At 36.0% G+C, this 25,663-nt stretch overlaps 3 protein-coding genes across 3 annotated transcripts; 1 reads left to right on the plus strand and 2 right to left on the minus strand.

Annotated features, from left to right (window-relative positions):
• Positions 1 to 6,142, minus strand: snrpd3 (small nuclear ribonucleoprotein D3 polypeptide). The gene is made up of 4 exons (XM_059503495.1): positions 6,035 to 6,142; positions 5,655 to 5,800; positions 328 to 520; positions 1 to 173 (listed from the first exon to the last, which is right to left on the minus strand). Exons 2-4 carry the CDS (start codon positions 5,778 to 5,780, stop codon positions 109 to 111), a joined length of 384 nt encoding a protein of 127 aa, XP_059359478.1. The 5' UTR covers positions 5,781 to 5,800; positions 6,035 to 6,142; the 3' UTR covers positions 1 to 108.
• Positions 6,143 to 6,520: 378 nt separating this feature from the next.
• On the plus strand, positions 6,521 to 9,481 carry LOC132097640 (protein GUCD1-like). Its single transcript, XM_059503494.1, has 6 exons — positions 6,521 to 6,858; positions 7,205 to 7,286; positions 7,369 to 7,534; positions 7,774 to 7,865; positions 8,312 to 8,553; positions 9,352 to 9,481. The coding sequence occupies exons 1-6, from the start codon at positions 6,783 to 6,785 to the stop codon at positions 9,441 to 9,443; spliced, it is 750 nt and encodes a 249-aa protein (XP_059359477.1). The 5' UTR covers positions 6,521 to 6,782; the 3' UTR covers positions 9,444 to 9,481.
• Positions 9,482 to 10,657: 1,176 nt separating this feature from the next.
• On the minus strand, positions 10,658 to 24,632 carry upb1 (ureidopropionase, beta). Its single transcript, XM_059503493.1, has 10 exons — positions 24,343 to 24,632; positions 23,346 to 23,517; positions 23,102 to 23,189; positions 21,465 to 21,559; positions 20,115 to 20,276; positions 16,161 to 16,330; positions 16,001 to 16,082; positions 15,404 to 15,446; positions 11,082 to 11,236; positions 10,658 to 10,958 (listed from the first exon to the last, which is right to left on the minus strand). Exons 1-10 carry the CDS (start codon positions 24,444 to 24,446, stop codon positions 10,875 to 10,877), a joined length of 1,155 nt encoding a protein of 384 aa, XP_059359476.1. The 5' UTR covers positions 24,447 to 24,632; the 3' UTR covers positions 10,658 to 10,874.
• Between the last annotated feature and the right edge of the window lie 1,031 nt (positions 24,633 to 25,663).

The following is a 25,663-nucleotide window of genomic DNA, read 5'->3' on the forward strand; positions in this document are numbered from 1 at the left end:
AATAGCAAAATCACCCATTTATTTCTCAAAGCATAAAATGAACTTCTAAAATACATCAGACCAAAATGTAAAAATAAAAAATAAAAAAAAAGAGTTATCAACATAAAACTAGCGCCTCTTCTGGAACACGTTCCCTCGTCCTGGTCCACCCCGGCCACGGCCTCTGGCAGCCACTGTGAAAACATTAATGCAAACTTAGTTTGATTGCCGTTTCAATAACATCTTTATAAAAACAATATCCATTGATAAGTCACTTCAATTCTCTTAAAAAATAAAATAAAAAAAATATTGATGTTAGACGTGTGGGCTGGAGTAAACAGTATTTACCTTGGGCTTTAAGAATAGCTGCTTTTCCTCGACCTGCACCAGCGGACTGATTTTTGTTCTTCATACTCTTTAACATAGGAGCATTTTTCAGCATGTCGGGAAGGATGAGGAACCTGATCTTACTGCCACGAATATACACCTGCTCCAGCTGAGATACACGGCCATCCCTGTATGTGACTGTCATGTTTGCCATCTGAATGACAATTTAGAGAGAGAGAAAAAAAAAGATATAGAAACCCTTTTCAACAAGAAACTGGTGTACTTTTGTACAATCCCTGTTTCAAACAAACATATACATACATGCATACAGGGGTGTAGCATCTGGGTATGCTGGTACATATGGGCCTGGGCATATTGGGGGCCCACCAAGCCGAGGGAGAACATTTAATTTAAATAAGGGAACGAATAGAGCCCTGCACAGGTTCAGAATTCTAGGCCTGAGTCTGACTTGAGCCAGTGTCTTTCTCTCTCCGACTTAATTGAGGATAAGTTTGATCAATTTAGCCTTATCAAATCAACAAGACTTACATTAAAAAAATACATTGACATAAAACATGTCATGCAATTCACAATATTAATAAAAAAAAATTAACCTAGATGTATGTGTGCTGTTAGACGCATACACAGTCATTTGTGTGGAGAGTGGAAGCTGAAGCGTACTTTGCAGGACATGGAGGCACCAGCGCATCACTTGCATTCTTTATAAAGAGAGTAGGGTTGGACAGTAATTCAATATCAATATGTATCGAGATATTTTTTTTCAATAACGGTGATATGATTTTTAAACATTTCCGATATTCATTACCAGTGTTTCCCATACATTGATTTATTTGTAGCGTTGAATAAACATGAGCACTGCACGTTTTGAAATCAAAACGCGTTGTGGGTGTTTTAAATGAAAATATCTCTGAAGGGAAAGGACTGTCTTCAGAAAAGTTTCGGTGGCATTTTCATTTTATCTGATAAAGTAGCGTTCATGAGCGGAGCTGCTTTGATTACAGCCGCTGCCGCTCACAGCGCCTCCTGCTGGCCGAGAGTCCCCTTGTATTTTTAATAATAAGCCGGTCTCCAGTAACATGCTTTTGTTATTGCTCTTTTTTTGTTGTTTTTATTTGTTTTCTTAAGCAACTTGAAGCACGTTTCATACTCTTTATCCTGGCTGAAGCACATTCAATCTATAATAGTCATCTTACACTACCAATCAAAGGTTTTTGAACAGTAAGATTTTTTTATTTTTATAAAGAATTATCTCCTGCTCACCAAGGCTGAATTTATTTGATCCAAAATACACAAAAAGCAGTTACATTTTGAAAAATGTGATTTTTTTTTATTTATGTGATCAAAGCTAAATTTTCAGCATCATTACTCAAGTCTTCAGTTTCACATTATCTTCAGAAATCATTCTAATATGCTGATTATCAATATTTAAAACAGTTGAGTCATTTTTTTCAGATTTTCTTTGATGAATAGAAAGATCCAAAGATCAGCATTTATCTGAAATAAAAAGCTTTATAACATTATACACTATACCATTAAAAAGCTTCAAAAGCTTTTTATTATTATTATTATTGTTATTATATAATAGAAATTTATATTATAGTAATAATTACTTTCATTTAGCAAGGATGCTTTAAATTGATCAAAAGTTATGATAAAGACATTCAAAATGTTACAAAAGATTTATATTTCAGATAAATGCTGTTCTTCTGAACATTTTATTCATCAAAGAAACCTGAAAAATTCCCCTCAGCTGTTTTCAGCATAATAAATGTTTTTTGAGAGTGAATCAGAATGATTTCTGAAGGATCATGTGACTGGAGTAATGATGCTAGAGCTCAGCTTTGAAATCACAGGAATAAATTATATTTTCAAACAGAAAACAGTTATTTTAAATAGTAAAAATATTTCAAAATGTTACTGTTCAAAACCTTTTGACTGGTAGTGTATGTTAGCCTATAGTTTGAAGTTAAAGATATTAATATTAATAAGGTGAGTCTGTGATGTTTATTTGACAGTGATTACACATTTCTTGTTTGTATGAAGGATAAATACAAATAAAAGGTGAACATTTATTCATTTGTGCCACCCCCCAACCCCCTTTAATGTTACATAGTTTCAATAAATTTTTCATAAATTTGTAGATACAGACATCTGTTGTGGCCATTCTTGGCAGTTTTTATGAGGCTTGTTTAATAGTGTTCATATCGATATCAGAATTATACCGTACTGACTGAAATTAAGAAATATATTGCAGGGCTCCAAACTGCGACTAAAACGGTCGCATTTGCGACCATAAATATTAAAATGCGAGTGAAGTTTTTGCTGAGGTCGCCACTGGCGACTACGCCTATGTATTTACATGTTATCTCTTAAAAAATTGCATGTAATGCCTTTTTTCCTGATTGTTTTGCATTCACATCTTTTGTTATGTTCGCGCATTGAGAGAATGCGCATCGAAGTTTTAGTGGGAAAAAGAGTTTTAAACCGTCCTCATCTGCCGCGCAGCAGCGCTGACACACACCTGATAAACGCGCGAGAGAGAGAAATGATGGAGACTCGAAGAGAAAGTGCAGAAAAACAGCGTCTATTTCGTTCATAACTTGAACAAACTACAACAGGTAAAGCTGTCATCTGTGTGGATATTGGCAATATCGTTAACAGTTCTCGTTTACAATCATAAGGCTTCTTCTTAACAAGATCTTAGTCCATGCTGTGTTCTGTTAATGCGTGAACTTCAAAAGCTTTGTGATTTGTTACTTTTTAATTTACAAAGTATCAGCTTTAAAATTATTCCAAATTCATAAAAAATTCAAACAATAAATACAGTTTTGGTGCTCTTTAAAGGGCCGTTCACAAATCGCGCCTAAAACGCGTGGAAAACGCTAGGCGCGCCGCTTTCTGCTTTTTTTTCCTCTCCATGAAGACGCGTAAATTTCAGCAAAGGATAAATGGATTTGCAGCACTAAAAATCACTTGCAGTAGCTCTGTTACTAAATTTATTTAAAAATGGCTATCCATATACAGCTATGATCAGCTGTTCCTTCATCTTGGCTGAGCTTTCAACGTTGGTGCTGGAAAGGATTAAGCTGATTGGTTGGTTCTTGTCACATGACCTGCGGTGCGCTTGCGGGATTCTGAAAAGTTGAGATGTTTTTAACTCGATGCGGTGTGGGCGCGCCTGGAAAAAAACGAGCGCGTCGCTTCCATTATGAGCACGCACGCATACCGCGCGCCTACATTTGAAATAACGAACTTGAGCGCGCAAAAGACGCGACATATGAACGGTCCCTAATGCGGCAGGCACGATCGCGAGTAGTGCCTCAGTTCAAGCAGCACGTGAACCTATCATACCTTGCTCTTTACTACTAGAGTACATAATGAGCATGAAATAACATCAAAAGGTAGGCTATTTTATAAGAGATTCTACAGTACAACACTTTCAAACTGCGGTAAACGTGTAAAGCTTGTAAACATTGCAACGTAATATTAACCTCCGTAACCTTTCGGTGTCCATAAGCTCATCAGTCAGCTAGAAAAATAACTATAAAGAGGAGCATTTTGCTATATTTATGAGCTATTGAATTTTAATGTTTTTACTTAACCTGTTGTCTACATGATTCAACTCCTCCTATAAAATTTAATTTTACCAATTAAGAAAAACAGACAGAAAGTGTGAAAGACATGCACTCTTAAAAATAAAGGATCTTAAAAGGTTCTTCACAGAACAATTTTGGTTCCAGAAAGAACCATTCAGTCAAAGGCTCTTTGAAGAACAATCTCTTTCTGACCTTTTCATAATCTGTTATTGTCTTCAAATGTTAAAGGTTCTTTATGAAACCATTTAGACAGGAAAAAAGGTTATTTTATGGTATCATGAAGCACCTTTATTTTTGAGAGAGTATGACAACATTTACAGGATACATTGAGGAGGACCCCAAACTATACTCGGGGGCCAAGTGATGCTTATGGTCCATGATATTGGTACAGATTTTGTGTAATAAACAACGCATGACTGTATATTTCAAGTTGGAAAATACATTTAGCTCCCACTTTAAGTGAACCTTCATTCCCAGGTCATCTACAAGATGGATTAAAATGCTGATAAAGTCAAGAAAAGATGAGACATAAACACGTCAGTATGATTAAAAAGTTAAAATGTAAAATAAATAATTTAAATAAAACGCATAAAACATGTTTATTCTGTGGCACCTAAAAAAATCATTTGGCACCTAAGTTTTTTTCTTATAGGAGCCAATGGCTCCTTACTCGATTTTTTTGTTTGGAGCCCCAAATTTTGCCCATATAGTCCAGCCCTAAAAGAGAGGAAACTTATCATACGGCGTCATTTTTGCTCATAAAAGGTAAGAGTAATATATCATTCGGTATTGTAAAGAGTCTACTTTTATTTGTATGCACTCACAATAATCAACAAAGTCCTGTGCTTTTGTAAAATAAGGAAAACAAACAGGATGCGTTTCCTGTCGTCTTGGTCTTGAGCAGGAGCGCTTCACAATGATGAACCGAAACTTAGCGAATACTTGCCTCCTCACAGACATGATAAATAGATCTTATAGAAAGCATTAAATACTTTGAAATTAAATAATTTAAATCAAAAATAAAAACTCTTTCATTATGTAGGCTAATCCGTAAAGACGCCATCTCCTCAAGACCGTCAAATTCATCTTTTGACAATGACTCAGAAAATACTAGTTTATTAATAAATAATTCAAACATCTCCATAGCATTTTATTTATATATTGTTTTTGTTTTTTGGGCTTCTGTGGCAAGATTTTGTTTACATGCAGTTGCAGTACAAACAGCCTACAGCGGCATTTTAGTGCCAAGTTGAAAAATAAGATTAACGTCACAATATTTTAAGAAAGTCAAAACTACGATAATATAATCATGTAATATTGCGTGAAGTTAATGTGAAAATTCCACCTATACGCTGCCAAAAAAAAAAAAAAGTCTGTGGCATCCAACCTGTCATTCTTCACATTTAACATGAAAAACAGTAATAAAACGTAGGCTTATTGACGTTTTTTAAAACTCTGATCGATTTCATGAAACATTCATTTATATTAAATTGTTTGCATTTTTTCAACATGCATTCCAATATTTATTCATGTTTTTCATGCTGCAAATATTAAAGAGGAAAATAGCATTGATTCACATGCTGCTTGAACTGAGATGAATATAGTCATCTCACTACAAAATTAAGTATACAAGTATCATTAAGATAGCTAAGAAAGTATTACTTTAATATGTTTATATAAGAAAATAATTAAGAGACTTTCAGAAGATTAGCAGAACACATCTATCTGTACCTGACAGTTCATGTTGTCCTCAGCCTCGATCAGTTTGCCCCTGTAGACCTCCCCAGTGTTGGTCTCACAGGTGACTATGTGTCCCTCTGCTTCATGAAGAACTTTGATAGGAACTCCAATGGACATCTTAACAAGCTATCAGTCAACTTTAAGAGAGAGAAAATGGCAGAGGACAAAATATAAATCTTTGCTTTACGATGAAGTGAAATCTAATTGAAGCCGTTTAAATGAAATGAATGGCTCAGACGGTTCTCAACGCAAGTTTGTCATAAGTAAAATAAAAACACACACATAACTAGAAGTAATAATTTGACAATAAATATACAAATAAACCAAGACAGACTAGTCTACCCTTATCAGAGAAATTAATAAAAACTCACCCAAACGTGCAAAAAAACGTCCACAGACAGTCTTGTCTTCGGCGTTCAATTGAATTTCCGGGGATTTTATTCTACTGGAGACACGTACTGCCCCCTACCGGACTGAACGACACAACATTCAAACACAACAGATTTGACCTAGGATATTTGGGATAAATTTGTGATTAAATGGGTTCTTTACTATTACTAGGTATTTAGGTATTAGTAAAAAGCCCTATAAGCATATCAAATGAAACAATATGCCTGAATACCTAGCACTAGAATAAACCAATTTAATCACAAATTTAACCTTAAGTTACTCTCATTTACTAATCTAGGGGGGGAATGTTCTTAAATATATTTAACACACTCAAACCTTTCACCTCAAGATTAGTAAGTGCGAGTAAAAAAAACAGATTTCTCAAAAAATAAAAAATAAATATATAAATATTGTAGTTCGTCACTGTTTTTGTCGAATCAAGGCGGAGTTTCTCGGTCAATTCTCGTCTCGCCAGCAGAGGGCGCAGCTCCGTGTATTTTCAAAGCCAATTTTGAATTGACACAGAGGAAGTGAAACATTCATCCCTGGGAATGACCGCAAGGCGTGGGTTAAACAAGTCGTGTTTGTAGCTGTTTGACCGCTTTTCATTAACAGTCATTAAAGAGCTTTCACTGAGCTGAAGATGGACAGATTTTAGCGAGTCCTGTGTGGAGGACAGGAGGGCAACAGCTGTCCGGCTAACGTTAACCTAGCTAGCAGACAAGCTTCATGAATCAAGCCCTGCTAATAAACATCACTGAAACACAACTATACAGAGAGACACACACTGACTGGATCATGAACGGTGAGTTTGTGATACATGCCGTTTAAACGGAACATCTTAGATGGCTGGAAACTAACTAGCATTACAATTAATCATGACCCTTCTCTAATATACATAATCCTCAACCCGGATATATAGAATTTTAATGAACAGTTCATATATTATCCTCATGCTGCTTGTGTATAACTTTTCCAAGTTGTTATTCACTCTCATTTACCTTTTTCTATTTTATATGCATAAATACAACATAATGGTTTTATATACCTCAGTTCATTACCAAAATTAAATGATCTTCAATACAACCTGATAATGCAACTTGGGTTAATGTGAATGCTGCTCAGATTCCTGTCTGACCTTGTTTTGCCAGATGATGTGATGTTAAACGTACCGGTCATCCGACAGCTGTACCACTGGGATTGTGGCTTGGCCTGTTCGAGAATGGTACTAGAGTAAGTGTGAATCCTGACCCGAGTGATGTATTATGCAGTTACTCGAATGTTCAGATGTTTAAACTCTTGTTTTTGTTCACAGGTATTTAAATCCAGTAAGTGATGAGGAATTTCAGAGAGCGTGTTTGGACTTGGAGTTTACTGAGAGTGTGTGGACTATTGATCTGGCTTATCTCATGTGTAAGCTGGGGGTCAGACACTGCTTCTGCACACAGACGCTTGGTGTGGACAAGGGCTTCAGGAACCAGGTGCCATCTGTTTTTCAAATCACTTGATACAGTCATGATCACTGCAGAGAGAGTACAAGCTGAGTGTCACATGCAGCACACGAAAGAATGGATGTTTCGGTCCTTTTTTCTAAGAAAATGGCATTTATCATTAACATAAATAATATTCTTGATTTTATTTATGACTGAAGAGCTGTAATTATAATCAAGGGACCAGTTCGTACTCAGTTGGCATCTGAATAATTTTCTTCTGCATTTAGTCTTTCTACAAAAAGCATTTTGACACGGAAGAGGACAGGGTGAATGAACTATTTCTGAAGGCTGAAAGCAAAGGAGTCCTGGTGAAAAAATGGTGAGGTTTCCACATTTAACACATTTTCTTTTTTTCCTTTGTGGCGCATACAGACACGTTGTGCCGGTCAAAATCGTAATTGAAAATTTGGATATATATGAAAAGAAACGGCATGCTTGAAAATTCATGGAAATGAATACAGTTGTTAAAAAAAAACTACAAACAAACATTTAATGTGTATATTTAATAAACATTTTTTAAATCATATTATAAAGACTAAACTAAAAACATCCTGTGCAGTAAATAAGCGCAACTGGAAAAATCATGGAAACTGGTTGTTTTTTATTTAGACAAAACAGTATAACATTGTATTTAATAGTTGTGTATATAGTTCCAGTTCTGTGACATCAGAAGATTTCATTGTGAGATTATATCAAGACATATTACACTAAAATGAAGCTCCTGTGCCATGTATGATGAAATCTGATCACATCTTGCTCTTGTAGCTCTGTTACGGTTCAGGAGATCCAGAGCCACCTGGAGCAGGGTCATGTGGCCATCGTGCTGGTCAACGCAGTGCTGTTGGTGTGTGAGCTGTGCGCCACACCTGTCAAATACTGCTGTTTCCTGCCTGTGGGTCAGAAGTGCTTTTGCAGGAAGCCAGATTACCAGGGCCACTTTGTGGTGGTGTGTGGATTTAATCGTAAAACTGGCAGCATCTTCTACAACAACCCCGCCTACTCGGACCGTATGTATTGTGAAGTTTTGCCATTATTCTTAAAGACAGCACTAGCACACTTTTAATTCAAAACATAAAAAAAATTAAATAATAATTATTAATTAAATACATAATAATATTAATAAATATTAATTCAAATATTTAATTCCAAATACTTTACACATATAAAAAGTTTTTTTTTTTTTTCAAATCAAGTTTTTAAAGGCACTTACATGTTACACCCACCAGCCTTATTTACTATAGTGTTTATTATGGTTATTGTTAAATTAATAGTTAAACCAAAAAGGAAAATTAGCTTAAAAAATTTACTCAGGCCATCCAAGTTGTAGACTGTTTGTTTCTTCATCGGAATAGATTTGGAGAAGTTAATCATTACATCACTTGATTATCAATGGATCCTCTGCAGTGAATGGGTGCTGTCAGAATAAAAGTCCAAACAGCTGATTAAAAACATCACAATAATCCACGAGTAATACTTTAGTCCACAAATAAACATTTTGTTAGGTAAAAAGCAGAGTGTTTGTATGAAAAAAATACATCAAAGCATTTTAAATTTAAACAGACTGGATTCGCATGGATTGTTTTTTTCAGCTGTTTGGACTCTCATTCTGACGGCACCCATTTACTGCAGAGGATCCACTGATAAGCAAGTGATGTAATACTAAATTGTTATACAATCTCATGTATGTCTCAGATGGCCTAAGGGTGAGTACATTTTCAGGAAATATTCATTTTTGGGTAATGTGTTTCTAATGATAATACAGAATCTTACACATTAAAATATATGCCCATCTCTTTTATTGACAGGTGTGTGCTGCACAAGCTTTAGTAATTTCGAGGAGGCCAGAAGAAGCTATGGAACTGACGAAGATATTTTGTTCATCTACAAAGACGGCTGAGTTTTGACAGCTTCTGAACAAATAAACATTCTAAACAACTTTTGCATCCACTGTGGTTGGCTGGGTAGCATTTTTTGCCAACAGGAACCAGTGCCGCTGGCCAGTAGTAGGTAGTATGTGTCACCTCTGGCTATGGTCTTCATTAGAGCTATAGCATCGCACAAAGCATTACTATGGTGCTACATTGGCCACAGAATGAAATATTTACACAGAAAGGAAAGGGAAATGCTATGTATATGTAACTCGTCATTATTGTGATGTGGACTTATATTTTTATCTATAGCTCATATGTAGTGTCTGCCACTGTAAGAGGTGAAGGAGGAGTGTACATTGTTTTTCCATTCATGTAAAGATAGACACTTTGTGTTTGTTCAGGGTAACCTTGCAAAATCATGGGGTTGTGTTGATTTTTCATTAAATGTTTCTCTTGGAATCCACTTAACACAATGAAAGGTTTTAATTATTGTAAAAGAGAAAAGTTGTTTTTAAAAACTCAGGTAAGATTTGATAAATCCAGAATGTTAAATTCTATTCCACTGTCGGGGGGAAAAACGTTTCATAGGTGCAATATTATGTGTGGATTCACTTCTCCAGGGGTTTCCTCAAGAACAAAATCACCTGGACATCTGTTATAGCCTCATGTAGAGTAGCAAGAGAGCGTTTGGTGCTTTGTGGGCAACTCTGAACCTGAATGATCATAAAGTACACTTTAAATTTGCTCATAGCAGTAGAACAGTATTAGACCCGTTTAGGAGTAATTTACTGTATTACACTTTTCAATTCTCATGATTATATTATGTTGAGGTAATTCATAGTAACTACACTCGGTTAATTCCACCTAGAGAACAGGAACACTAGGGTTAGAGTTTTACCATTTGAAAAGGTCTGAACACAGTGTTGTCAATGCTTTGCTGTTTGCTATCTTGTTAACACACTACGCCTGCTCAGTGGCTCAAATGGTTCAGTCGTCGATGGTTTGTGACACAACGGCTGACATATGAAATGCTTGCACATGTTGTTCCACCAGCCATAATTATGTTATTTAATCTTTGATCATTCAGGTTAAATGGTCCTTTGTTGTTATTTCTTTGATTTTTAAGACATCAGATGTCCAATTACATCTGCTTGTGCTTTTTTTTTTAATGAACATGAGGAATGTTCATATGGCAAACTTTATTTTTATGAAATATATATAGTTGCATTTCAGAAATTAATAAAGTTGGATTTGTATTTTATTCAAATGCATCCTTCCATTTATTGACCGTAAAAATTAACCGATAAATTATAAAGGTTATTTTGTGAAATTCAAGTAGAGGTACAATGACTTATTCTAATACATAATGTGTTTCTCCTGCATGTGCCAAGCATGTCTTTCCGATAAAAGTGTGGTTCCTCTCAATGGCTTTTGGCACTCATGTTTTCCTGATAAGCTCACTCCTTAACAATATTGGGTTTGAAGTCATGCTGGATGGCTTTTTTGAGCTCCTCTGCATACATTTCATACCTCCCAGTCATCTATGGAGAGATTCACACATGTGAATGGCACGCAGATGCTACCAGAGACAATTGACTATCTAACCTCTCTATCTGATGAAATATAAAGTGGAACTTAGTTTTTTTTTTTTTTTTTATGCCCACCTTGAAATTCCATTTGTCTGCAACTTGGCGATTTAGATTCAAGTCCATCTCTGTCACCAGCAGGCCATCACGGGTTCTGGATAATCCTGGGGATCTGCTGCCGTCGGGTGCAGCTACATAGCTGGAGCCATAAAAATGGCCAAAGTCATGGTGCGCTACGGATGACACAAACTAGAAATCATACACAAAATGCACACTACCATTTTAAGTTTGTGTACTGTTAGACTTTATTAATGTTTTTACAAAAAAAGTCTTATATGCTTGCCAAGGCTGCATTTATTTGATCAAAAATATTGTAATAATATCTCACAATATTCCTGTTTTTACTATTTAAAATAGCTTTTTTCTATACAATTTAAAAAAAAAATTCTATTTGAATATATTTTAAAATAAAGTAATAAGCCCAAAGAAGCCTAGGTTTACAATTCAAAGCGGAGCTGCTTTGTTGCAAATACACTATATATAATTTATTTTCTTTTTTGCAACAGCCTGTTAAGCAAGCTATTGTGAATGTGAAATCTGTGAGATTTTTTTAACGCATTCTATTTTGCTTTATCTATTTTGTATTTATTTTGTTAAAATGATATCTAGCGTATTTTCAAAGTTCTCTGTTTATTTATTTAATGGTAAAGTTATTTCCTTGTCAGTCGTTTGGTGCATGTATGCAGTAGGCCTAGCCTGCGTTTATAAACTGAGGTGCCGCTAGTTGCAGTTTTGTTTTAACGGTTAATGTTTTATAACGCTTATAAAAAAAATGTTCTTTCATGGTCGTTGCTTTGGTTTAGCATTGGTTACTTAATATTATTTAAATGCAATCATGTTTAAAATCTGTTATTTTGGATGTTAACTTGGATGAGATTAGTACCTATTTGTTTACATTTTTCACAAGCTCTGAGATAAAGTCCGCGGGAGCGGACAGGAGTGTACACAAACATTTCGGGCGGGAGTGGAACACATAGGTTGCAGGAGCAGGCAGCCCTGGTCATACATTCAGCGGGAGCGGGTTTAAGGAAAACAGCACAGGGCTCTACTCAAGAGCATGGATGAGTCCGGCCCACACCTCGCAGCTTTAAGGAGCTGCACAGTGTGACTGACCTGGATTTACATCCCACCAAAACGACAGTCCATGCGAAAGGCAGGTCCATGGCCAGCCTGGTGGTGTTAGAGCACGCCCTTATGAAATGGCTGTTCAAGGATGACCATTTTGAAGCAGATTCTCTCACAAGAGTGCCCAAGGGTCCTGGTTTTTCTCCATGGATCTGAAAGATGTGTACTTTCACATCCAGATAACCACCCATCACATACGATTCTTGAGATTCGCCTTGGAGAGATTGGCATATCAATACACATTCTCCCATTCGGGCTGTCCCTGGCTACCCATACTTTAACGAAGTGCATGGACTCTTTCACCTCTGAAACAGATGGGAATCCACATTCTGAATTACCTCAATGACTGGCTTGTCTTAGCCCAGTCGGAGGATGAGATAATATCTCACAGGTCCCTTCTCCTCAGCTATTTAGAATGCCTGGGGCTCAGGGTCAATTTTGCCAAGAGTGCTTTGTCTATCAGCCAGCGGATAGCATTCCATGGAAGCAGTTTTCGACTCGGCCCAAATGAGGGCATCGGGCATGCGAGAATGTGCACTGGCTATACAGCAGCTTGCAGCCTCTTTTCAAACTCTTGACCCCTCAAGATATTTCTGAAGATACTGAGACTCATGGAATCTGCATCTGCGGTGCTACAGTTGGGCCTGCTTTGTATGCGGCCCCTTTAGTACCGCGGCCCCGCAGACGGTTCAGAAAATCTCTGAGATTTTTGGCAAGGCAGAGGTCGACCTCTTCACCTCAAAAGACAACTCTCATTGCCCGACTTATTTCTCAAAGGACACGGACACATTGGGCAAGTCGTGGCCCAACCTCTTCCTTTATGCTTTTCCACTGATTGCCCTACAATTGACTCTCTCAAGATAGAGCTCCGTTTTACAGTCTTCCTGGTGCATGACCTGCAGTGAAGACCCAGCTTCCTGTGACATATCTCTGATATTGTCCTTCCTGCAAGAGCTGTTCAACAAGGACCGTTCCCCTTCCATGCTCAAGGTCTATGTAGTAGCCATAGCAGCCTATCACAGTCCTTTAGCTGGCCAGTCGGTGGGCAGGAACAATTTGGTTGTTCGCTTTCTGAAGGGGTCTAGGAGGCTTAATCTGCCTCGTTCCATCACAATGCCTACATTTGATTTTGCTCAATTTGAGATCTACAATCCATTAAACTTCGTTCCCTGATGCTACACACTGTTCTTTTACTGGAGTTAGCATCGGTAAAGTGGCTATTGGCACTTCCTCCTTTGGAGAATGACCAGAAGTTAAACTTACTCTGCCCCGTCAGAGCATTAAGGATATTATATTGATAATTATATTGAGCATTCTGCCCCATTTAGGCAGTTGGAACAACTCTTTATATGCTTCGGTGGCTGCACCACTCTTCTTGGGCATGGTTTAGCGTTGTGTCTATTGCACAGATCTTTGCGGCGGCCGGCTGGGCCTCGCCGTCCACATTTGCCAGATTATATCATCTGGACGTTCCAGCCATCATACCTTTTGACAATTAATTTGACAATTATTGCCTGTATTACTGTAATTATTTAAGCAAAAAAACTAAAAGGATTAGAAATATGTATGTTGCATTGTTTGCTCTTGAATGAATTGATTGGTAGAAGTACTTAATTGAAAGAAGATCACAATGTTAAATCAAATGTTCTCAATATATATTACAATAATCTTATGTTCTGAACAATGTTTGAGTGGTCAAAAATATTTGTATTTGTAATGGAAGCATGAGATCAGATTTTGAAAGAATGACTAGAGGTGTTAAAGTTGTGATCAGTTTGGATTTGTGTAAGAGTTTTGTAAATAATATAAGTCTTGTGAAAAACATTGGATGTCAAAACATCCATCCTGACATGAAGTATTTTGTTTGTTTTAACATTTTATCAGTCCATTTTCATCAATGCCATGTCACTGTATTTATTTATGTTTTAACAGGGTTGCAAAACATGTGAACCTCACAGAAAAAGAATTGTAAAATCAAACCTCATATCATATCTAGTTGCATCACCTGAGGCTTATTTTCAAAATTTTCTGAAGATTGAGCACCTAATTTCACTGATCATTTGTTGTTCCTTCTTTTTTTCTGTTTTTTAAATAAGTTCGACCGTATTTTGTACCCTATTCATGGACAAATGCCCCTCATATATGTTTGTGGCTTATGTCTGTGTGACCCTAGTCATGTTACATAGAGGCTTCACATGTAAAACAGCAAAGGGGGATTTTGCATTCAGGTTAAAGGTTTATGCAACAGTAATGAGGGCTGAAAGCGAGAACAGAGCCTGACAGACTCGAGCTTTAGGAACACGACACCTGTGAACAAGTTCCCTTGTCCTCAGCCCGCCACCGATACAGGTACTAGATTGACAGACAGATACGCTGATACTTTATATGCTGACACAGAGACATTAAGCTCATGGACAATCTCAGGTGGACTCAAATATGTATACAGATGGGAATGATCTGTAGGTTTTGACCCATATTTAATTTTAGTGCCATCTGCTGTATGAATGACTTATGAGAAATTTCTCCATTACACTCAGACCTTTTTAGGTTCATTAAGTGAAATATATCCCAATTTTCTGGGATATTCATATACATATTCATCTTAATATGCAATCTGTAAGTAACCAATTTGTGGTTAAACACTGGCTCAACCAATGGCATGACTTTTGGGGATGGCTATCTGTTTGCTTGACTTATGGAAGACAAGGAATCCTATAATGTACACTGTTCAAAAGTTTGGGGTAGGTATGGTTTTTTTTTCTTTAATTACGTTTAAATTAAAACTACAGTAAAAACAGTACAATTGTGAAATGTTGTTACAATTTACAATATAATTTTTTAATGTACTGTATTACATGTAAAAATGTCATTTTTTCCTGTGGTGACAAAGCTGTCAGTGTCACATAATTCTTCATTATCATTCTATTATGCATGATTTGCCAATAAAGAAACATTTGTATTTTTATCAATGTTGAAAATATATATATATATTTTTTTTACAGAAGCAATTATATTTGTTTTTCTGAATTCCTGGATGAACAGAAATCAAGAATTAATTTCTTTAAAAATAAAAAATAAAATTCGTACTGACACCAAACGTACATATATATGACTAAAGGACCTTTTGGCCTTAACTTTCGTTCAAGTCACAAACAAGAGAAAACAAGTTTACTTACGCAAATATATGCACATGCTCACAATAAATGGATAAATACCTTTCTTTCCATCTCCAGATGTGAACTCATTCTTGAAATACTCCTGGAAAAGACAGATCTATATCAAGGCTCAATAATACCCAGAAATCAGCAGTAGAGGGCAGAAGAAAACACCTATCTGAACACATTTCATATGTGAGGCACATGGGCACTGCATAACAGACTGTCGAAATAACTCCAATTTAAGCCAGTTTAAAGATAATTGGTTTACTGTATCTATCTCTTAGAATAAAAGTCATCCCTCTAAGACATTATAACCACTAACAGAGACCAGACTCCACAGAGCCACAGAAAAAAAGCAAGCACTCAATTTGTTTTTTTCATCTGTAACATTATTTGCAGTTTGGCTTATAATCCTGTTTAAATGATTTAGCGTGTGCTTATCTAATCATATTAGTTATATATATAGTTTACCTTAGTTGTTGTTGTCATATTATCACAGTATAAACAGTGCATAGTTGGGGCAAGCAGGAAATTTCCTGAGAAATCTCTGTGTATGTTTTAGAATCAAGAGCAGCTATTGGATAATTTATGTGATTTTTAAGCATGTTGAAATATTTTTTTTGGCACACTTATTGGAGAACAGGTGGCACATACTGTTCCCACACGGTTGATGGCACAGGTGAAGCAGTGGTTTGCGATGGCAGCATTTCTGGCCTCAATCGGCCACATTGGTTCACTGTAACACAAAACAGCATCAGCATGATGGAATACAGGCTCTGCGTTATTCCAATAAAACAGGTATATAACATGATACCTGAGCAATCCAACTGTGGCCGAAGGGTTAAAGATGATCTCAGCCCCATGTATGCTGTACATTAACCAGTTGAGAGGATGGTGTCGGCCGTAGCAGATGTTAACAGCAATCTTTCCAAACTGTGTCTGGAATACAGGGTGACCCGTGTTCCCTTCCATGTAATATGTTGACTGGAGAAGGATATAGTTACATTTTTAATCAAGTTTGAGTTTGAGCTTTTCAAACCAAAATTATGAGAGTTTACAGTAAAGAATTTACCCAAAAAATGGCCATCAAAGATGTAGATGAGTTTATTTCTTCATAGCAACAGATTTGGAGAAACTTAGTATCACATCACTTTCTTACCAATGGATCCTTTGCAGTGAACGGGTGCCGTCAGAATGAGAGTCCAAACTGATAAGAACATAATAATACACTAACGATCCACATGACTCAAGTCCATCAATTAATGTCTTACGAAGAGAAAAGTTGCATATTCATAAGAAACAAATCCATTATTGAGGCATTTTAAGTTTAAAACATCTCATATTTTGGCCAGAGGCAACATTTTTAAGTTAAAAACATCTCGGATGGATTTGTTTATTAAAACATGCAGCCATATTGGACTCTCATTCTGACGGTACCCATTCACTACAGAGGATCCACTGATGAGCAAGTGATGTAATTTCTTTAAATCTGTTCCAATGAAAAAAACCAAAAAGTAATTTTTTATTGAACTATCCCTTTAAGATCTACTACTTTTCTTGTTGCAGTAAAAGATAGTACTTAATATCCCACATGGGCTACAACATTAAGAACAGGAATTTTGAACTGATGTCGCCATAAATTAAACAACATTAACAAGACCGCCATCATAAAAAATTATGGGCAAGGCCACCCATAGTAGCCTGGATGTAACTTCACATCTTGAATGGTTAAAAAAAGACCTTTGCACTGTAGTGGATGACATGCATCAAAAGGTTATTGCCATAAAAGTTCCCACATACACCCATATTTGCCATATGGACAGATCTAAATGAGTTAATGTACTGAGCAGAGAGGAGGATAATGTGAGCTCGCTAGATTATGTAGCAAAAGGGCACTGATAACTGAGGGTTTTATGTGTGTTGCAAAGGTTTTATTCTTTTGTTTATACAACAGATATTTCCAGAATTTGAATTTGATTGGCCATGCAGTAATAAAAGTGCTAATGTAATAAAATTGTGATTGATATATTGCTGATTTAATATACGATCAGTCTGTGCTTTAGTAGTGGGGATATTTCTAATGTTTTTTATTTCTATATTTTATTTATTGAAAAATTGTACAAAAGAGTTAAACACAGGAATATCAGTAGCACGTTAGTTTTGAACTACACATGATCACCTTCACCAACAGCTAATGTGACTAGGTTTGAAATGATCTTTTATCAGAAAATGGCTTAGGCAAAACCATTTTAATTTACAATTTTTGTGACTGACAGAATATTCTTTTGAAAATGAATAATTGAAACTTTCAGTGTAAGGTGAGAATGGCAGATACTTTTATACTAAGCATTGCTGGATAATGAATAATAATGCCTGAAATAATTATTTTAGAACTATTAAAGAACTTTTGGTGATCTTTTTCATTCATTTTAACATGGTGAATAAGGAGAGAGTAATAAATGGCTTCTTCAGAACAATTTTGACTAAATCTGTTTGTTGGAACAGTGGAAAGGTGGTTATAGATTATCATCGGCCTATGTGATATCTGTGCATCTACTTTTGAGAAGATGAAGACATTATATACATTATGCAGTGTTTTAAATTGTGGCCATAGTTTGTGATGTTAGTGTAAATTCATGCAACTGCTGCATCATGGAAATTCACGCAGGGCTGAGCTGGATTCTCAGAAGAGTTTCTGTGTAAACCTTTCCAACACTGATATGTATCAGCATAGATGGCAGCAAAATTCTCCTTAATTTTACTGAAAAAAACAGAATTGAGCCATCTTCTGCCATCTGGTTCCTGCTGGTCCCCTAAAACAGGAAAAGAGAGTGGGCACATTTCCTGAACTGATCAGTATAACAATGTGGAATGGATCAAAGGCACAACAGGAAACTGATAAACAGCGCAGCTGGGGAGAAATCAACCACTTAGACGGCCCAAAGATCAAGTATTGCAGATACACGCGTTGGTTTTTATGGTTTATGAGGATTCTCTATAGGCATAATGGTTTTTCTACTGTACAAACCATATTTTCTATCGCCCTACACCTAAACCTTCCCCTTAGAAGAAACTTTGTGCATTTTTAGATAAAAACAAACAAACCCATTCTGAATGATTTATAAGCCTTTTGAATTACAGGGACACTGAAAATGTCCTCATAAATTACATTCTCATTGTAATACCTGTCATACACATGTCTTTATACAAATTTGTGTCCTCATAAACCACATAAACACACACACACAAACACGTTTAACCTGAAAAATGACACCTAACATGCAGGAAATCTCTGATAACAAGAATGTCTATGGTGGTTGCACTGAACAACAGCTATCCACTAAGATACATAAATGCCCATGTGGTGGCACAAAATACAGATAGCTATGTGTACACAGGGGTTCAAACAGAGGGGTTCAAAAATGTGGTGTTGTTTTTTTGTTTTTGGTAACTTAAACCTGAAAATAAAGTTTTAAGATTCTGAAAAACAATACATTGTAACGACCTAAAATGAATAACAGATATGTCAGAATAAGCACTATTTCTAGGTCACTATTCAAATAAGTAATTATGTAACTTTGTTCAGAAGTTCAGGAGTTCTGGTTTCCACTGGAGCTCAAGACGCTCTGGATCAAGAATTCTGGAGAACATGATATTCAGGTTTTACACAAACTAGTGGAGTTCGTGCAGCTTGAGTGTTGCTGTCAGTCAAGCAAAAGCAAATATTGATGTTCATGGTTCATAATTATTGTATAATACAGTAGAGATCCAAGGTTTGGAATCATTTTAAATTCAGATTTTTGTAATGTTTTTGAAAACAATATCTTGCGCTCACTAAGGCTAGATTTATTTGATCAAAAATAAAACAGTAATATTGTGAAATATTTTTTTTTCTATTGAAAATACTTTAAAAAGAAATTTATTCCTGTGATGACGAAGCTGAATTTTCAGCAGCCATAACTCCAGTCTTCAGTGTCACATGATCTCTCAGAAAGCATTCAATATGCTGATTTACTGCTCATGAAACATTTCTTATTACTATCAATTTATGTTATTCAAAAATTTGGATAAGATTATTAATTTAGCAAAGGACAGTAAAGACAATTATAATGTTGCAAAATATTTCAAATAAATGCTGTTCTTTTGAGCTCTATATTCATTAAATAAAATGTATCATGATTTCCACAAATAAAATATTAAGCAGCAAAAATAGTTTTCAACACTGATAAGAAGAACCATTGTTAATAACCGAGTACCAAAAATAACAGATACTAACGGAGCACAAAATCAGCATATTAGAATGATTTCTGAAAACTCATGTGACACTAAAAACTGAAATAATGGCTGATTAATATTTAGCTTTGCCATGACAGGAATAAACATTATTACTGTTTTACTGTATTTTAATCATATAAATGCAGCCCTGGTAACCATAAGAGACTTCTTTCAAAAACACACAAAATATATAATTTTTAAAATAGATAATTTTTTCCTCATTAATCTAAATGGTTGACCGCTAATGTATATTTGAATACAGTACCTAATCTTAATTTGTATGTTTTTTATTTTTATTTTACAAATGCAAAAGCTTTTTCACGGTCTTAAACTGGACTGTACTGTATCAATATTTAATTTACAGCTTAATTAACTCATGTAACTTAATGTAAGCAAGTGATGACTCTCTATTAACCTAAACATAGAGTGTGACTGTAGCTGTGTTCTTTCACACTGACAGTTGTTTGACTGTTATGCAGAGGGTGACACCGACCTCGTTAAAGTCTCCAACGCGGGGAATGTGATTCTTCCGTGATTTGCCTAGAACATTGCCATTATTGGACACCACCACTGCAGTGTTCCACAATGTTCCACCGTGGATCTCATCTCTCTCCAAAATGGGAGACACCACCACCATGTTGTATTTTTTGGCCAGCTACAAAATGAAAATCAAGCACATGTAGTATCAGAATTAGATGTAACGACTGCATTAAGAAGTAAAGAACACAAGCAGCACATGACATTTTTAACCAAAGCTAACTTTGCCTTGCTGTAAAAAACCCAAATTATCGGATATTTTAGGAGGTTTACTGACCTTGACACAGAGATGAGGGTCTAAATTCCTGTTTTATATTTCCTTTTTATTTTGAATGATGTTCGCACAACATGAGGCTGATTTGCTGGATGAAATGTTTTCAAATATTAAAAAGCCATGAGTTTTGAAAAACTATCTTAACATTTATAATAAAAACAAACTACTTAATATAGTTTTCTTTTTCAAATGTTTTTTTTTTCTTTTTATTCATCAAATTTGTATAATAATGAAATTTTTAATTTATGTTCAAAAACAAAATGAAAAAAAAAACAGATAGAAGTTTTATTTAGTGAATATAAATTTTCATCATATAATATTATTTACAGTTTGTTATTATTGATATTATTTCATATTAGAATTTCATTCATTTACTTTCTACATGATATCAGACGATTTGCATCACCCTACCACTTTACTTCTCCAAAACATTAAAATGTATCTTTATTTAGAAATTAAAAACGGTCATCACAGAAGAGGTATATTCAAATCATTTTATGTAGGATGAACTGTTTAATTTTGAAGAAATGAATAAACCTAGACATTTGTGTATAATCTCTAGTGGTCTTGAAGAATCTGCATGATGAAAAATGACACTGAACAGGAAAGACCAAGCAGTGCTTAAATAAATAATACAGCGCTTGTTGGTTCTAGAAATATCAATGAAGGACATATTTGCGAAAGCATAGTTGCAGTTTCTCTGTAAACGGTCAAAGGCCATGTAATTCCTCAGAGTTCAGTGTCAGAAAATTCCACAGTTACGTGCCGCAGTGCTCATCGGCCTGTGGCTCTTGACGTGGTCAGTATGTCCCCATCCCCTCTGTGGGCTTAACCTCCTGCTACATCCATTAACAAATCACCAGCGTCAAAGCAGCTGCACAGCACTGCACCAGTTAAAAAACATGCCCTATATTAAAATGAACTCCCTCTGCAATGGGCACAAGGGAATCAAACCATTCAGTCCTTGCTAACACACAGCCTCGTCTTGAGTTTGGACTGAGGTTAAATATTATTCATTTATTTAACTCTTACCTGAATACAAAAGTGTGTGGTGAGCCCATCCTCGGCCGATTCGGCAAACTCTGTCCAGGGCTCCCTCTCTCGTGTGCAAAATGCAAAAGGCATTGCTATGGATGGAGAACACAGGAAAAAAAAATAATGCTTTCCCTGAATGAATTTATTCTTACCAAGACTGATTTTTATTTATGAGAGTTCAAACTATCGAAATTGACTCTCCTTGGTGTCCAATAAAACTTTGTTTTGCTTGCTGAGAGGGAGGATGAGGAGTATAGTGGATAAGTTTATGGTCTTATTTTTCATTGGCAGTTGTTGTTTTGTTTAGAGCAGAACGAAATTATTATTTGTTTACACGCATTTTTAAATCAATACTATCAAAGCAAAGATGCGTCGTAGATTTGCATGGAAACACAGGAAGTCAGAGCTCAGGGGTCAAAGGTTTACGTGGGGTGGTTAAGGATGTTGAAGCCTGGGCAAAGAGACCTGTTGAAACCCAGAGGGACTGAATGACCTTTGGGATGCCTGGAGAGTTTATAATTGGAGCATGAGACTCCCTTTCATCAGCTTGCACCCCCACAGCATGCCACGGCCAACACAAACAGACAAACTGCGAGCGCAGCTGAAACTTCGTCACTACCGTCCTGCTGCGCTCTGCTGATGTAAACCAGATTCTGCTGATGTCTTCACGGGCATGTTACGTCACTGTAGGTCAAGAAGGAGGTCTTCCGATCCATATGCTCATAAATAAACTCAGTAAAGAACAACAGGAAATGGAAACAGAAAAAACTAACATTTGTGACTCTATATAGATGTGTGACATGCTATTCTTCAGCTATTCTTCACTTAAAAATATTTTAGAAATTGCTTTAAATTAATTAAAAAAATATGATGCATGTCTATTTTAATCATATTATATTGATTGATAGAGTAATTACACCACTGTAAAAAACTGAAAGATTAGTAATCATTAATACTTAAACATTAAATTGCTCAGAAATTGTAATGTATTACATATATAATAGGGCAGTCAAAGTGATTAATAACATCCAAGAAAAAAGTTTGTGTGCTGTGTGTGTGTGTGTATATATATATATATATATATATATATATATATATACACACAGACACACTTGTATATATTTATGAAATATTTACATGTATATATGATTTATATCATATAAATGTACATTACATTACATATTATTCTTAAATATATACATGTATCTGTGTGTATTTATATATACAGTATACACATTTGACACCACTAATGTATAACAATTTATTTAATACCATTTCTAAATCATTTGATTTCCATATATATACACACACATTTTGAACTGCATACATTCATATAATTTCAAACCTAACAGGATGTTAAACTAGGACTATTGTGAAAATAAATAATAAATAAATAATTAAATTTTAGTGAAAAATTACGTAATATAAAAATACCTTGAAAAGTTTTGCTTGTTAATATTGTTAAGTGTTGTCTGATTAATTAAAACACCCCGCAACAACAAGGTTGACCAATAAACAAACTAGATGCCATAAACTTCATATGACACCCGAGAGCTGTATATATTCCTGCTACAGATGGAGATTGATGAATTCAGAGGAAAGAGAGTTAGATGCATGTGTTTGTGTGTACTCACTCCAGGCTTCCTGGAAGCACACAATATTGACCCCACACATGGCCGCCACTGCCACCATCTCCCCCACGCGCTTGTGCAGAGCTGTGATCTGTGAAAGCAAAATGAGAATACTGAGCCAGAAGTGTGAATAACTCAAATGGATAATACACGTATGGAATTTCTTTTAGTATATGTACATATGGGCCTATCATAGCCAAAATATGCCAGCTGGCCCTTATATGCACTGTGTTCTTTGTTCTCTCACCTGTTCAAGTACAGGAGCATCAGTGGGAAGGACTATCTTGTTCTGAATGAGTCCCACGCGGACGGTTCTGGGTGGTCTGAGCTGCTCTGGAGATGCCTCAAACACATAACCCTTCAGATCAAAATCTTGCTCCTCTGCTGCATCTCTTGCACTCTGAGGAAGGTTTAGGTCCCTGAAAGGCATTATAATTTTAAATGTCAAACACTCAACGTCTATAATCACACAAATTTATTATAGATCAATTTGCAATCTGCAGCACGAACAAATAAACTGCTGGTTCGTCTGGCCAGAGGAAATCCTTTTTTTATTTAAGAAAATGCATAAATTAAACCAAGGAAAAGGTTAGGCCTACTTGTTTCTATTCATGGGACATCTATGGGGATTACATCGTCATATAAAGTTAGAGCACGTCAAGATGCCGTCAAAGTAGATACCAACGATTATCATAACCAACGTCCATGACATGCAGAATGACATCTAAACGTTTTTTATTTTTATTCTTTTCACTAACATTTATATATAAAAAAAATTAAATAAAACGTCAACAATAAAAACTGCTATAGCTAGTTTAAATGATTATCTTGAAAGTCCATAGATATCGCTATTATTACGGCTGTTAGCACGTTCCCTGACAAGCGGAAGCGATGAGACCTGTTTTCCGGGTTCGGTCAGGCGAACGACATTCCCAGAGAGAGACCCCTTTGTGGCCAAAGTCCACCATAAATCATTTACTCAATTTCAACTTAAATGTAGTTACGAAAATGAACTTCTATAAGAGCTCTCTTACAATTGGACAAGAGCTAACTTACCCGCTTGAACCTGTTAACCTCCTCAACTATTTCAGATTTAGGCTAAGTTACCTAGTTTCACTGTACAGCATGTTCAAATAAAATGAGTCATCTGTTATCTGTGTGTGTGCTGCAGCTCTCTCCAGTCATATAACTGAGCTTTGTGGTGTGTAGTCTTCGTCTCTAGTGAATGCGCGGTTGTGACTTACTTCAGTTGTTTTCCGAACAGCAGTCTTCGGACTTCTCTGAGTTCAGCCTCAGGTACACATGTCTCCAGAAGCTTCTCTAGCGATTCAAAGTCTTTCCCAGACATTTTGAGCTGCCGTCCTCGTCGTGCTCTGTTCGCATTACTTTTTAACTAGCGCATGTGCTCTTGTGCAATGTTCACGACAGAGGGTCCAAGTGATCCCTACATGATTTGTTATTAGCGTTCATGTATTACCAAGTCAAGACGGAACAGTTTTCAGACCTCATGTATAACCTGCAGGCGTCTTGGTTGAAGGCATTTCTACACCTGTGATGTAACACGTTATACTATAGCCCTAAATTCATTGCCACTGCACACCACATGACCATTTTAAACTACTTCTTCTTCTTCTTCTTTAGGGTTTATCGGCAGCTTGCATCCATTATTGTTGCACTACCGCCATCTTCCAGATTTATTTTCCTTTAATACCCATTTACATCGTATTCTTCTCATCAGACCTGTTCTTGATAAATAAAATAAAATATTTCCTCTGCTTTGTTCATTCTCCTCACTTTGCAGTATTTCCCTCATTCCTGTCCCTATTATTCCAACTTTTCCCAACTCTTCCATCATATTTTTCCTCTGTTCTTCATATTGTTTGCAACTCAACAACACATGCTCTATAGTTTCTGCAACCTGACAACAACCACAAAAACCAGTTGGGTGCTTTCTTATAATGTATAATGTGCTATTCAGATTACTATGACCTATCCTTAATCTTGTCATAACTATTTCTTCTTTTCTATTCCCTCCCCTATTCTTCACAACCCTTTATTTTGAATAGCATACAAATGTCTCCCTTTAGTTTCCCTGTCCCACTGATTTTGCCATTCTCTAATGGCTTCTTTCCATACTATACTCTTTCCTTCAGACTTTGACAACTTAATATTTACTTCAATATTCTCTTTTTTCACAGCTTGTTTAGCTAACTTGTCCACTCTCTCATTACCCACAATGCCAATATGTGCAGGAATCCACGTCAGTTGAATCTCATAGCATTTTTCCTTCATCCTTGTGTACATTATCAATATTGAATACAGTAAATCCTGATGGCTATTAGATATACCAGTCATGAGACTGTATAAAGCTGACACTGAATCACTTCCAATCAAAGCTTTTTTAATTTTGTTTTCCTCAATCCATTCTAATGCTATCATAATAGCGTATAATTCAACTGCATACACACTCAGATCATTTGTTGTTCGTCTGCTTATCTCACCTCTTTGATTAAAAATGTAAACTGCAGATCCAGCCTTTCCTGTTTCTGGATCCTTTGATCCATC

This window comes from Carassius carassius, chromosome 21, assembly GCF_963082965.1.
Source record: "Carassius carassius chromosome 21, fCarCar2.1, whole genome shotgun sequence".
Lineage (NCBI taxonomy): Eukaryota > Metazoa > Chordata > Actinopteri > Cypriniformes > Cyprinidae > Carassius > Carassius carassius.

Coding starts and splice junctions, on each gene's coding strand:
- snrpd3 (XM_059503495.1), bottom strand. CDS start 5,780: ATGTCCATTGGAGTTCCTATCAAAGTTCTTCATGAAGCAGAGGGACAC. Junction 521..5,654: donor AGGACAACATGAACTGTCAG/GTACAGATAGAT, acceptor ATTGTCATTCAG/ATGGCAAACATGACAGTCAC. Junction 174..327: donor AGCTATTCTTAAAGCCCAAG/GTAAATACTGTT, acceptor ATGTTTTCACAG/TGGCTGCCAGAGGCCGTGGC.
- LOC132097640 (XM_059503494.1), top strand. CDS start 6,783: ATGAATCAAGCCCTGCTAATAAACATCACTGAAACACAACTATACAGA. Junction 7,287..7,368: donor TGTTCGAGAATGGTACTAGA/GTAAGTGTGAAT, acceptor TTTTGTTCACAG/GTATTTAAATCCAGTAAGTG. Junction 7,535..7,773: donor ACAAGGGCTTCAGGAACCAG/GTGCCATCTGTT, acceptor TTCTGCATTTAG/TCTTTCTACAAAAAGCATTT.
- upb1 (XM_059503493.1), bottom strand. CDS start 24,446: ATGTCTGGGAAAGACTTTGAATCGCTAGAGAAGCTTCTGGAGACATGT. Junction 23,190..23,345: donor ATGCTCCTGTACTTGAACAG/GTGAGAGAACAA, acceptor TTGCTTTCACAG/ATCACAGCTCTGCACAAGCG. Junction 15,447..16,000: donor CCATCAACCGTGTGGGAACA/GTATGTGCCACC, acceptor TGTCTTTTCCAG/GAGTATTTCAAGAATGAGTT.